General features: G+C 53.0%; 1 protein-coding gene across 1 annotated transcript; it reads left to right on the top strand.

Annotated features, from left to right (window-relative positions):
• The first annotated feature begins 7,457 nt into the window (after positions 1–7,457).
• LOC135406268 (ankyrin repeat domain-containing protein 26-like) lies at positions 7,458–10,822 on the top strand. Its single transcript, XM_064640694.1, has 5 exons — positions 7,458–7,520; positions 8,321–8,602; positions 9,253–9,488; positions 10,165–10,310; positions 10,776–10,822. Exons 1-5 carry the CDS (start codon positions 7,458–7,460, stop codon positions 10,820–10,822), a joined length of 774 nt encoding a protein of 257 aa, XP_064496764.1.
• The last annotated feature ends 2,533 nt before the right edge of the window (positions 10,823–13,355 follow it).

Below are 13,355 nucleotides of genomic sequence, written 5' to 3'. Positions count from 1 at the left end.
GCCATTTGGGACAGTCGGCAGGCTCACAAGATCGCAGCGTCCCCGCAACAGGCAACGTTGTCCTTTCAGGTGAAGCTTGTGTCTGCCGAGCACGAGCCATCTGCTTTTTACCCAATTAATTGGTGAGGTCTGCCTGGGCAGGTGTGGCCAGCACTGCCTAGCCAGAGGCCTTCAGTCCCTCCCAACATTCTAGAAGTGGTGCCCCTTCTGCGCATGCGTGTGTCCTTTGGAATTCCCCCCACACTTGCACACTGTACTTCAGGGGGTCTTTTCTAAATGAGTCTGGGGGCATACTTCATCACCCTCCTCTTCACTTTCTTCTTCAAATGCCCTTGGAAGGCCATCAGCCAATAATAAGACACCAATTAATTGTAGTTTGTACAAAACGCCTCCTTCAAGGTCCAAGTTCCCGTTTCTCAGTGCTTGTTTTCTCCTAACTGGGCAGGAAAAGGAGAGACTGTCCCAGGTGGCTGGGCCAAAAACAGACCAAAAGTATCAACATCTAACACAACCCTGATACATCCGCAAAGAAAAAGGGAAATTTCTTCAGCCTGTTTGTGGTCCATTGTAGCGTCCCTCCCCTGAGAAAGCTGGTGCAGAACTTGTGGTCCTTCCAACACTTGGTGTTGTCACTGGGGCAAAGTGGGACAAGATGTGTTTGAAAGTTTCTTCCTGCCCTGCTGTGTGCTGCTTGTTGCCTGGTGGAGCAGCAGAGCAGAAATTCACTGTTGGCATCTGGCAAAGCAGCAGGAGAGAGCAGTTGTGAGGGGAAGGGGGGTGAGGTGTCTGCTCTTCAAGAGGGACAAGACAAAGGAGTTGAGGAATTGTTGGGAACTCTGGCCTGGCAGGCTTGGAGCGCTGGGTGGGCATTTCTTGAGAGCTGTGGTGACCCCACTTCGTCCTGAGCCTCATTTGATGGCAGTGTGTCCAGAGGCAGCCCGGCTCCAGGCTGAAGCAAAAAGCCAGAGCGGGTGATGCGGGAGCTGCTCCAGCGCCTACCGCAGCCTGCGGCCCGGTGGGAGCGTCCCGGGCCCTGCCCCGGGGCGCCCTGAGGCGGGGCAGTGCCCACTCCCGCCGGCCGCCCTCACAAGGCCCAGGCCGCCTCCTTCCCACAAGGCCCAGCAGGGCCGCCCTCACACCTGCCCCGCCCTGCCCTGTCCCGCCCGGCCCCACCCTGCCCCGTGGCCTCTGTCACACCCCACGCTGACGTGCTGAGCCTTCCACCAGCCATTGTGACGCCACAGGCGCCAGTCGGGCACGGCTTTGTTGGTGCCCGCAGCCGGCGCCCAGAGCTGCTGTAGCCTCTCGGGGAGCAGCAGCACATCCCGCTCGGGGAGCATTGCGCGCCTGCATCGCCGTCTTGGCAGCTGCAGGCCACGACCACTGCGCAGGGCGACCTCGTCTGCCTTGTGCTTCATACCCTGTGCCCGTCCTTATTCTCGTCCCCTTTGTCACCCTCCCCCTAAACCTCGCCCTGTCCCATTCCTCATCCCCACTTGGCTCCCGGCAGCCCGCCGGGGCCTTCTTGCCCTTCCTGCTGCTGGGAGCTCCAAGCAGGGCCATGCCGTGGCTTCTGAGCAAGAAGCGACGGCAGTCGCCCTCCAGCAGCCCCAGTGGGCAGCCCTGGGCTGCCACCAGCTCCAGCAGCGCCTCCCAGCTCCGGGAGCAGGGGCTGGGCAGGCTGCACCGCGCGGCCGCCCGCGGTGACCTGGGCTGGCTGAGGCGCTGGCGCTGGTACGTCAAGGTAGTCGGCATCGACAGGCCAGACCAGGAGATGCGGTGAGTTCTGGGCCACGCTGATGGCACACCTTGGCTGCTCCTGAGCCAAGCTGCAGTAGTCCTCGGCAGCCCTCTCTTAGGGACAAGGCTTGAAAAGTGACATTTGCCCTGTCAGCTGGGACAGGGAACTCTTGAGCTTTTCACTGCTCGGAGCTGCCGGCCGGGCTCCAGCGCTGCTGCAAACGCGTGTTGCCCACCTGCCCCTTGGCCGTGCTCTCTCTGCAGGGCTGTTCTGCAGCTGCTCAGCCCTCACCTGTTCTCTTCTGCCCTCTGGCTCATCAGGGCAGGGTTGCAGCAGCAGCAGCAGCAGCAGCAGCAGCAGCAGGAGGAGCAGAGTCCAGGCAGGGTCCCCAGGGTGCTGGGTAGAGACACAGCTTGGGCTCGTCCTTTGTCTGTCTGGGTTAAGAGTGTCCGTTTAATTTTTAGGACACCTCTACATCTGGCTTCAGCCAATGGCCATGCAGATGTCGTCAGATATCTGCTAAGAAAGAACAGCCAGCCCAACCTCGCTGACAACTTCAAGAGAACAGCCCTGATGAAGGTGTGTGGAATGCCTTCTGAGCTTGGAGGTGGGGCTCAGTGCTGGGGTGTTAAAGGGGAGGTGTCTGGCAGGATTCCTTGCAGGGCAGGGCCATAGAAACACGCCTATTGCAATGGGCAGGGCACAGCCTCTGTTAGCTGATCTTTGAAGATGGTCTTCTATGGCAGCACTCAGGAGCTGAGGGAGTTGTGACAGAGGGGGATGGAAAAGTTGGAAGTCTTTCCCTTTTGGTGTGTTGTTGCCAGGCAGTCCAGCAGGAGCAGGAAGAATGTGTTGCTGTTCTGCTGGAACACGGTGCCGACCCCAATCTGGCAGACGCTGAGGGCAACACTGCCCTTCACCTGGCTGTCCTCTCTAAAAACACAGCTGTAGCAGGGCTGTTACTGGAGCATCATGCCAACAGTGATGCTCAGAACCAGGTAACCTTGGCACGTGGCTAAAGCTGCTCTTTCCAACAGCTGCAGAGCTTGTCTGTGTCTTTCTAATGGGGATTCTTTCTCCTTTTAGTGGGGATTTACCCCTTTCAAACTTGCAGCCTTGCAACAGCACGAGGAGATTCTGGAGTGCCTTGTGAACAAAGCAGCTGACAGGCCTGCTCAAGCCCAGGGGGAAAGGTGAGGGCTTTGTCAAAACAGCCCCCGGGTGTTCTGGGTAGTCTGCAAGTGTGACCCAGACGAGGGGCGTGGCAATGAGCTGGGAAAAAGAAGGAGCAGCCCCGTGGAAGCAGTTCACTGGGTGACTGGTAAATGCAGGTCTGCCCTTGGCTGCTCTCGTACCTCAGGGGATCTCGTCCTTTGCCCGCTGAGGTCTGCAAGAAAGCCTTGTCTGTGGTGCCCTTCCCCCCCACAGAGCCAGAGCCATGGGGAAACTTGCCAGTAGCTCAGCAGCGTGGCTGCTCTGCAGGCCAGGGGGGTTTGAGGCACGGCAGAGTTGGTGCGTGAAGTGCTCTGAAGGGAAGCGTTGGGGGAAAGAGAAGCAACACTGTCCCAGGGGACACGAGGGGCTCCGAGCACAGAAGGAGAAAACTTCCTGCCATGGAGATGGTCAGGCGGTGGGGCCTTTGAAGAGCAGTGCAAGGAGCCCTGAAGAGCACGGCCTGAGCTGGTAGTTGAGGCTGCTTCAGGGAGGCCCCTTGTAGGAGAAATTCTCCAGTGCTTGCATGGACTTGGCTTTGCTTTCCCGGAGCTTGTAGGAAAGGGGGGAAGAGGTCTTTTGGGAGCAAGCAGGGGAAAAATGATGCAGGATAAGACATGTTTCCGATGAACTTTTGGATGCTTTAGGACTGCTCTTGTGGTTCCTGGAAGCCATGAGGCTCACCTGGAGGAAGATAATCTGCGCTTCCAGGAGGAGTTGGACAGGGCTGACGCGGAGGTATGGAAAGCCTGTCCCCACAGGGATAAACCTGGGGGTGCTTGTTGCTTCCTCTCCATCACAAAAAGGGACAAAACAGTATTCTGGGAGCCACTCTGACAGAGACCTAAGGAAGCGGCAGTTCCATCAGGCTTTGATCTGCCTCTGTCCCTCCGGCCCCCTGCCCCACAACCCGCCATGCTGAGGCAGAGCTGCCTCTCCTTAGGGTTTCACTCCTTACCGCTCAGGGGGGCAGGGGTTCCTCTCTTTCTGCTCCATTGGAGGTCTTCCTACTTTAAGAAGACTCCCCACGCAGCCCTGGCTCCATTCTCGACTCCAGGGCAGGTCTGTGGAGCAGTTCACCTGGCTGCCTTTGCTGAAATGGCAGTTATCAGCTCGTCAGTGATGCCACCCTTCCTGACCCCACCCCACTGAAGCAGAACTGCCTCTCCTCAGGCATCCACTGCTTCCTGCTCAGGGGCTGCTGGGCGCCTCTCTCTGCACTACAGTGCGGGTCTTTCCCACTGAAGAAAACTCCCCGTGCTGCCCTGGTGCAATCCTGGGCTCCAGAGCACGTGTGCCAGAGCACTTGGCCTCTGCCACTTGCCAGACGCCTTCCTTTAGGAAGATGAACTATTTCAGTGGTCTTTTCCTGGAGTAGCAAGCAAGGGAATACAGGAAGTGTCCCAGGTGACCAAAAAGGACGGAGGGGCAGTGTCGGTGCTTAGAAGCGTGCTGTAGGAAAGCAGTGGAGGGATAGGAGAGGCTGCTGTAAAAGAGGACAAAGGCCTACAGTTTGTGTTCATGGGGCAGTAGAAGTGAAGCTTTGAAGGGACTTGAGTGGATTGCAGTTCTTTGGGCAGAGGGGATGCACACAGACATGCAGCACCTGAGTTCTTCAGCAGCAACTGGCTCCTCTCTGGAAAAGCTCCCCTGACAACTGTGGATTCTTCCCGTGGTTTTACAGCTGCGGGAGGAGGAAGAAAAGCATCTTCAGTCTGAGCATCGCGTTTGTGACTTGAAGACTGCCTTGGATGACAAGGGAAGAGAGGCAATAAGATCTTCCCAGAAACTGCAGGACCTCCCGTTGGCATCTTGCGAGACTAACATGACTGTAAAACAACTGGAAGAAGAGGCGCAAGAGTAAGAGAGTAACCCAGTGAAGCGAGGGCTCTGTGGCTTTGGGGGATTGGGTGGAAACAGGGGGAGAGTCAGTGGCATTTTGAAGGACACTTCTGCTGTGGCTTCTGTTCCTTAGCACAGTTTGTCTGGCATTGGATTTTCTGGTAATAAGAGCTGTATTTCTTCTTAAGCTTTGCAAGTGAAAAGAGCAGATTGGAAGGCACTGTCCAGCAGCCAAGCGATGGCGTTGAAGCCCTTCCGAGAGCCCTGCAAGCCTCTGCCTCAGTAAGCTGGTGCTAAATTTGCCTTTTTGTGACTCTTGAGCCTAGTTGCCTCTTTGTGTGGGGAAAGTGTCAGATGAAGTTTTCCTGGAGAGCCTGGGGAGCTCAGTTTCTGCCTTCTCCTCAGTAGAGGCTGCTCAGAAAGCAGCCTGGTCCTTTTGCCAGCTGCTACAAAAGCCCCGAGGGTATTTGCTGTGCTGGACACTGGAGGAATTCTTAGATTCTAAATGAGGAGTTTCATCCTGAGCTCCAAGGGAGCCGGAAGTATTGCTGCCAGGAGTGTCTCCCAAATTCTTAAGCAGGTCTAAAGTTTCTTCTTTCTGTCGGGGAATCTTTCAAGTGTTTTCTAGGCTGGTTTCCAGTAGAGGAGAGATACAGTTGCGATGGCCACCCCCTTGAGAAGTTTTCCCAGAATTCACTGCCTTTAGATGCCGCTGAGTTTCCTTTCCTGTTTTTTTTGTCCTGTGTCCAGGGTGGTGAACTTTCCCAGCAGCTGGACATGGAGCCTAGAAGAGGCATGCTGCTCGAGGCTCAAAAGCAGGCTTTGCAAGGAGAGCTGTCCAGTCTGCGTGGGAAGTGTGAAAACCTGGAGAAGAGCAAATGTCAGCTGCAAGAAGAGGTGGCAGAACTCGCTCATCATTTGGAGACTTTGGTGCTGGATGGCAGCCAAAGAGAAGAATGTAGAAGAGACGTGGAGGAACGAGCTGACCAGGAAAGAAGTCAAAAGGTACAAGACGTCAGCCTCGTTTTGCAAGTAAGTGAATTTCTCCCCAGCGTCCACAGGCACTACGTAAACTTCTGTTGTGGCCATGGGTTTTGGTGTTTTTCTTTTGCTCCTGTATTCTGTGGGTTAGCTTCTGTCTTTGCTGAAGACAGTGGCAGAAGGCAATCTGGTTGGGCAGGAGTGCTGTCGTGGGTGTGTCATGTGCCGGCAGGTCCCTGAATGCAAAGGCTGCCCAAGGCAGATTCCCACTTTGCAGTGCTTGGGGGGTATCTCTGTGCGCTGCTCTGCTTCTCACTGCTCATCCTTGAATGAGTTTTGCAACTTGCAGCTGTCATGGCCAGACCTAGAGGGGCTGCTTTGTCCTTGTAGGGGGGGAAGGTGCTCCGAAAAGGAGTCACTTAAATGACAGGGGTGGGGGTGAGGGGGTGGACATGCTGCTGGGAGTGAGGAGGCAGAGCCACCTCTCTGAGTAAGGCTGGGCCCTTGAAACTGGGTGCGTGCAATTTTGTGCTGGGCAGAGCTCTCTTTTTCTTGTGGTGGTTGAAGGTGCACTGTCTCCTTCAGGCACAGGCCCGATTAGGACAAATCAGAGACAGTCATTGTGATTCCGTGAGAATCCAGTTGGAAGACAGAATTAGAGGCCTCGAAAGTGAATTGGACAGGGTAAAAAGAACCCAACAAGAGAGTGCTTCTCGTAAAGAAGCAACGCAGGCAGAAATGACGATGTACAAAGACCTGTATCTGGAGGAAGTGAAAACCAGAAGATGCCTAACCAAGAAAGTGGAAAGGTAAGTCCCTGCTTTTTTTGGAGTGGTAATAAGAGACTCCTTTTTCTTCCTGCATTTTCCTTGGAAATCCATCTTCTCCATCTGGCCAGCATTATTGCCCTCCACTGGCCAGCAGGGTCTGATGGAGTTGCCAAGACATTCTCCTTGATATTTGAAAAGTCGTGGCAGTCAGGGGAAGTCCCAGGTGATGGGAAAAAGGGAAACTCACTGTGCCCATCTTTGAAAGGGGTGGAAAGGAGGGCCCTGGGAACTGCCAAGCTGAGTCCAGAGGAGGCCAGCAAGGTGGTTAGAAAGATGGAGCAGCTCTCCTCTGAGGAAAGGCTGGGCCAACTGCAATACTTCAGCCTGGAAAAGAGGAGGCTTTGGGGTGACCTACTGGTGGCCTTTCGGTGTGTGAAGGGAGCTTACAAGAAGGAGGAAGAGAGTGCATTTCAAAGAGCATGTGGGGAGAGGACAAGGGGGAATGGCTTCAAATGGCAAGAGAGTAGGTTTAGATTTGATCCTAGGAAGAGATTGGTCCCTGTGAGGGTGGTGAGGACCTGCAACAGGTTGCCCAGAGAAGCTGTGGATGCCCCATGGCTGGAAGTGTTCAAGGCCAGGTTGGATGGGGTTGTGAACAACCTGGTCTCGTGGAAGGTGTCCCTGGCCACAGCAGGAGGCTTGGAATGAGATGATCTTTAAGGTCCCTGCCAAGCCAAGCCATTCTAGGCTTGGATGCTGTCTGTGGCGTTTCTGTGAGACTGTGGGGGAAAGGCTGGTTGTTCCTGTGTTTCATGGTTTTCTTAACTAATTTGCTGTGCAGGTTGGAAAAGCTTCTGAGGCTAGAGAGGAGGAAAGTCAGGCTTAATGAAGAGAAAGAAAGCCAGCCCCAGATGGAGGAAATGAAGAAGAGTTATTCTGAAAAGGTCAAGGAAGTTGACAGATTACGAAGAGAGGTGAGCTGCGCTCTGGGTGGGGCTTTTTGGTTGTTCCTTCTTTTGAAAGCTGGGAGATGCTTTCCCTCTATTTCTTGTCATGTTGATGATTTTTTTCCCTTGTCTGCATTTTGGGTGTGATGGGCTTTTCTTAATGCTCCTTCTGCTGTTGCAGTGGGAGATGACTCTAAGTAATCCGGAGGTAGTTCTCCTTCTGGGGAAAGATGCAAATGTTGAGGGCAAAGCAGTAGGTGTAAGGGCTGATGGAGGCCAGGCTGTCCTGCAGAGGAGGGGCAAGCCAGGAGTGGCAGCCAGCCTGGCAGGGTGCGTGAGCTGAGGGGCCAGGGAGCCGTCCCACAGGCCCTGAGCAGGAAGAGCAGAACAGGTCCCCTGAGAGTGAGCGGGGTCAGCCAAGAGTGCAGATCCCCCGGCTGGGCCTGAGGGATGGGCAGGTCCTTGCAGGACATCATGTGCATGGGCTGAGAGCAGTGGGGCCCAGCTGAGGCCTGGCTGCAGCTTGAGGGAGGCTGTGACAGCGTCCTCTGGGTGTGACAGATGAATTGCAGTGATTCCTTTGGAGTGCAGAAGCTTGGAGCATTTTTGCAGGAGGAACTCGGAAAGGATGGGAAGCTGAGGAATCCTATGACAAATGATGGGAAAGCTGTTCTTGCTGGAAAAGAAGAGGCTGGTTGGACTTTGTTTCTAGTCCTGAGGCAGCAGATGATGAATATAGTCTCCCTGGCCGCCCCCTTTTGAGGTTTTCCCAGAATTCACTGCCTTTCCATCCCGCCGAGTTCCTGTTTTTTTCTTTCTGCCTGCAGGTTGCTGAACTTTCCCAGCAGCTGGACAGGGAATGTCAAAAGTGCACGCAGCTGGAAGCCAAAAATCAAGATTTGCAAGACGAACTGTCTACCCTGCGTGGGAAGTGCGAGAACCTGGAGATGGACAAATGCCAGCTGCAAGAAGAGCTGGCAAAACTCCGGCATCATTTGGAGACTGACTTGGTGGATCGCAGCCAACTCGAACAATGGAAAAAAGAGGTGGAAGAGCAAGCCGACCGGGAACTCAGACAAAAACTCCAGGAAGTCAATGAGTTTTTGCAAGTAAGTGAATTTCTCCCCAGCATCCACAGGCACTACGTAAACTTCTGTTGTGGCCACGGGTTTTGGTGTTTTTCTTTTGCTCCTGTATTCTGTGGGTTAGCTTCTGTCTTTGCTGAAGGCAGTGGCAGAAGGCAATCTGGTTGGGCAGGAGTGCTGTCGTGGGTGTGTCACGTGCCGGCAGGTCCCTGAATGCAAAGGCTGCCCAAGGCAGATTGTCAGGTTGCAGTGCTCGGGGGGATCTCTGTGGGCTGCTCTGGTTCTCGCTGCTCATCCTTGAATGGGTTTTGCAACTTGCAGCTGTCATGGCCAGACCTAGAGGTGCTGCTTTGTCCTTGTAGGGGGGGAAGGTGCTCCGAAAAGGAGTCACTTAAATGACAGGGGTGGGGGATGCTCTTCTTGTCTTTGAAGAATCCTTTTCGCTGTGCTCTGTCCTACAGATACAGTGTGTCTTCCTTAGTAGCTTTGAATAAGAGTGCAAAGAATTGTTTGCCTTGGTAGCTGCTGGGTTCTGCCTTGGTTGCTGCTGGCAGTGAGGAGGCAGAGCCGCCTCTCTGTGCAGAGCTGGGCCCTTGAAAGTGGGTGTGTGCAATTTTGTGCTGGGCAGAGCTCTCTTTTTCTTGTGGTGGTTGAAGGTGCACTGTCTCCTTCAGGCACAGGCAGCCCACCAGGACACATTAGAAAAAATCCGAAGCAGTCATCTGGACTCCCTGAAAAACCAGTTAGAAGAGAGAATTAGAGATCTTGACCGTGCACTGGGAAGGATAAGAAGCAACCAAGCAGAAAGACCTTTTCAAAAAGAATCCACCCAGGCAGAAGTGGAAAAGTATAAAGAACTGTATGTGGTGGAAGCAAAAAGCAGAAAAAGCCTCGCCAAGAAACTGGAAAGGTAAGTCCCTGCTTTTTTTTACTGGTACTAAGAGACTCCTTTTTCCTCCTGCATTTTCCTTCTTAAATCCCTTTTCTACATCTGGCCAGCGTCAGGTGTGAAAGCATAACGTGGCATCTTTGTGGGGAAAGTTCCTTAAGACCTTGCCTTCATCAGACCTGTCTTCCTTTCTCTTTAGAGTTCCAGCAGTAACAGCACAGTAGCGCCACTCTGGCATTGCTGGTGTCTTTTCAAGTTGAGGTTGTTTTAGCAGGCAGTCTTTTTGCCAGTCTCTAATCTCCTCATCCTGTGGGGGAGAGAAAAGACGAATCTTGTACCCTTTCCTGTTTGAATGAGGAGAGGCCTCTCGGAGAAGAGAGTTGGATTCTGTGAATCCAAACTAAGAAGGCTCTTGTTTGGCTTCGGTTTTGGCAGCGGGTCTGAGGGTTGAGCTTTCCTTGAGAAGGCCAGGGTAGGCCAGAGTTCTTCTGGAGGTGACACTGGCTGCTCCTTGCACTTGGTGTGATTTCTTAGAAACAGGCCCTGTGAACAAGCTCCGATCAAAGGATGTGCTGGTTTTGGACGCTCTTCATGCCCTTGGCTTTTAGAAGTGGGGTAATAGTGAAGGCTGTGGAGGGTAACTTTGCGAAAGCCTTCCTGCCAAAGATGACTCTGTGTGTGCTTGTGAATGTTTCAGAGCTAATGAGAGACTTGCAGAGGCCAACACCAAGCTCTTTTTGGAGCGCCACAGAAGCAGATCTGCAGTCCCAAGCAGCGCCGTCATCGGACACCTGGCTGCAAATCCACTTCTGGATTCAACTGGCCTGGGACGTCTTGGCACCGGTTTGGGACCGAGCAGAAGCCTGGGTCTCAGGCATCTGTGGTAAAGTGGAAGACTTCTGGTCATCAGGTTTGTCCAAATTTTCCAGAGTGGTCCAAGGCCCAAAAATACGGAACTGGAAGCAATGAGCTGTGGAACTCCATTCTTTGACAAGAGAAACCGTGGGAAAGAGCTCTGTGGCGCAGGAACCTCCCCCCTAAGTTCTCCACTAAATTGACACATAGGGTGTGTGTGACCTATTTGAAATGGCTGATGTCACCGTGAGTGCCAAATGCCACCAGACATCTGTGAGACACCTTTTTCTTCATCAGTGATCTTCGTTCTAGCAGTTTCTTCCCTGGACCTTGCTTTAATCTGTTACTCTGGATAGGAGGCATTTGCTGGTGTAGTTCCTGCTACGTCTTCCTCCATGAAACAGCAGAGCTCCCTACTCCTTGGGAAGTCTTCACGGCCTTCTAATTTTGCAGCAATGCTGCAAGCTCTGCAATACCGCTGGTCCGAGTATGCCCTGTAGTCAGCAGTCAGTGTGATAGCACATCCCTGCCAGACTGCAGAGCATGATAGCAGGAGATGTGGAAACCACGCGCCAGGAGTTGTAATCAGCGGGACAGGCGCGTAGCATGGGATTGAGGCATGGGCAAGCAGGAGGCTTGGAAGCAGATGATCTTTAAGGTCCCTTTAAGGTCCCCTTTTGGGGTTTTCCCGGAATTCACTGCCTTTCCATCCCGCTGAGTTCTTTTTTTGTTCTTTCTGTCTGCAGGTTGCTGAGCTTTCCCGGCAGCTGGAGAGGGAATGTCAAAAGCGCACGCAGCTGGAAGCCACAAGTCAGGGTTTGCAAGACGAGCTGTCTAGCCTGCGTGGGAAGTGGGAAAACCTGGAGAAGAGCAAATGCCAACTGCAAGAAGAGCTGGCAAAGCTCCAGCCTCATTTGGAGACCAGTGTGGTGGATGGCAGCCAGATCATGGCTAGGCTTGGCCAACGAAGATTTGGAAGGGCTCTCCCCACATTTGCTACAAGCGCGCTGGTGGCTAAAGAGGCCAATGCGAGACAGTCAAGATGGGTTGCAAAAGGCACAGCAGAAAGACTCCTTGGATGGGATCGGCAAGACACGATTCTTTCTGCGTTGTCTTCTCTCTTCGATGGTGATCCTGCGTGCGTTCTCAAAGGAAGCAGCAGCGTTAGAGACAGTGTGTCTGCAGACCTCTCGATTGGAGGCCAGAGTAGACCAGCGCTGGAGACCAATGTGGCCAAGGTTGAGATGTTGCTTCAGGGAGTCCTCGTGGCTCCTTTTGCGGGCTCCTCTCTTGCGGCAGCCAGTGGCAAGTTTGCCATAGATCACGATCTTAGGGAGGCGGTAGTCCTCCATCCTGGAGACGTGCCCTGCCCAACGCAGCCGTGTTCTCAGCAACATGGCCTCAGTGCTGGTAATTGCTGCCTGTTGTAGAACAGACGTATTAGTTCCGTAATCTGAGCAGCGGATGTTTAGGATTGTACGGAGACAGCGTTGATGGAAGCGTTCGAGGAGTCACAGGTGGTGGCGGTAAATGAGCCATGATTCGGACCCATCTGAGAGAGTAGACAGCACTATGGCTCTGTAAACCCTGATCTTTGTACTTTTCTTCAGGTGTTTATTTACAAGGACTCCCCGAAACAACCTCTCAGCCTTGGCCATATTGATCAACATAACTGGTCTACTCTGACCTCCAATCGGGAGGTCTGGAGACACACTATCTTTAACGCGGCTGATGCTTTTGAGAAAGCACGCAGGATCACTCTTGAGGAGAAAAGACAACGCAGAAAGAATCATGCCTTGCAGAATATATCTCCTAAGGAGTCTTTCTGCTGTGCCTTTTGCAACCGGCCGTGTCTATCTCGTGTTGGCCTTTTTAGCCACCAACGCGCTTGTAACAGACGTGGGTAGATCCCTTCCCAAATCTTCGTTCGTGAAACCTGGCCATGATGATGATGATGATGATGATGATTATTTCACCAGACTCTTTATGGAGTCTTCCGAAAGCTCTCGATGCCTTTGGTAACCTGTTGTGTCCCCTAGTAGGGGCAGTATCCAGTTCATTCTTCACGGGTTGTTGTGTAATGGACTGAATTGCTGAGTCTTGACCTACACGGTTGGTCCTGAAAAGAGTCTGAAAGTGTTCAGAGCATCAATTTAGAACGGCGGTTTCACCTGTGAGAAGCATTTGACCATCTGCGCTGAGTAGAGGGCTTTGGGCCTGGTCTGTCGGTCCATATGCTGTTTTCAAGGCCTCCTAGAATCCTCTGTGATCACCCGTATCTGCGCATAATTGAATTTTTCCTGCTAGATTGATCCACCCCTTGTTTTGGATGTCACGAAGTTGCTGTTGGAGGTTGCTGCCTGCGAGACGAAAGGCCGCTTTTCTTCCATGAGCAGAAGGCTGAGCAAGGTGTGCTCGGTGGGCAGTTCTCTTTTTCCTCCACAAATCCTGGATCTCTTGACTGTTTTCATCCAAGCAGCCCTTGTTCTTCTTGAAGGAGAAGCCTAAGGATTCTTCAGAGGACTGCAGGATGCTATTTTCCATAGGTTGCCCAAATGATTCAGGAGAGGGATCTATGGAATGATCCTGGAGCCTAGTTTGAAGGTTTGCCTGAAAGCTGTCTCTCCCTTTAGCTGATTGAAGATCTTTAACTTGGAATCTCCTGCTCGGAATACCGGCCCTTTTAGGTTTGAACTTAAGGTTGAAGTGAAGTTTACAGCCAAACAGAACACTAGAAAAGGGATGTGGAAGAACACGCCGAGCAGGAAATAAGACCAAAACTACAAGTCTGGTTCTCTACTCAACTGGGCTGGAACATCTTGTCAACAATTTGAGTCTGAACAATCTCAGTCTGTGAGGAGGCTCTTGACTCCCGCTAGGTGTTCTTATGCCAACTTGGTCTTGAATAAACTGAAGAGTCTAGTAGGTGTCCTTGTTTTCTTCTGTTGCCCCTGCCGGCTTTGCTTCTGCCATTCCCCGATCCCAAGGCTGTCCCCTCTTCTTCCCTCTGCTTTCCTGTGGGACAGGTGGGGA

The sequence above is a fragment of the Pseudopipra pipra genome, chromosome W (assembly GCF_036250125.1).
Source record: "Pseudopipra pipra isolate bDixPip1 chromosome W, bDixPip1.hap1, whole genome shotgun sequence".
NCBI classification, from domain to species: domain Eukaryota; kingdom Metazoa; phylum Chordata; class Aves; order Passeriformes; family Pipridae; genus Pseudopipra; species Pseudopipra pipra.
The sequence above is the reverse complement of the archived record's forward strand: the minus strand, read 5'-3'. Positions and strand labels throughout refer to the sequence as shown.

Coding starts and splice junctions, on each gene's coding strand:
- LOC135406268 (XM_064640694.1), top strand. CDS start 7,458: ATGGAGGAAATGAAGAAGAGTTATTCTGAAAAGGTCAAGGAAGTTGAC. Junction 8,603..9,252: donor AAGTCAATGAGTTTTTGCAA/GTAAGTGAATTT, acceptor TGTCTCCTTCAG/GCACAGGCAGCCCACCAGGA. Junction 10,311..10,775: donor CCTGGGACGTCTTGGCACCG/GTTTGGGACCGA, acceptor CTAATTTTGCAG/CAATGCTGCAAGCTCTGCAA.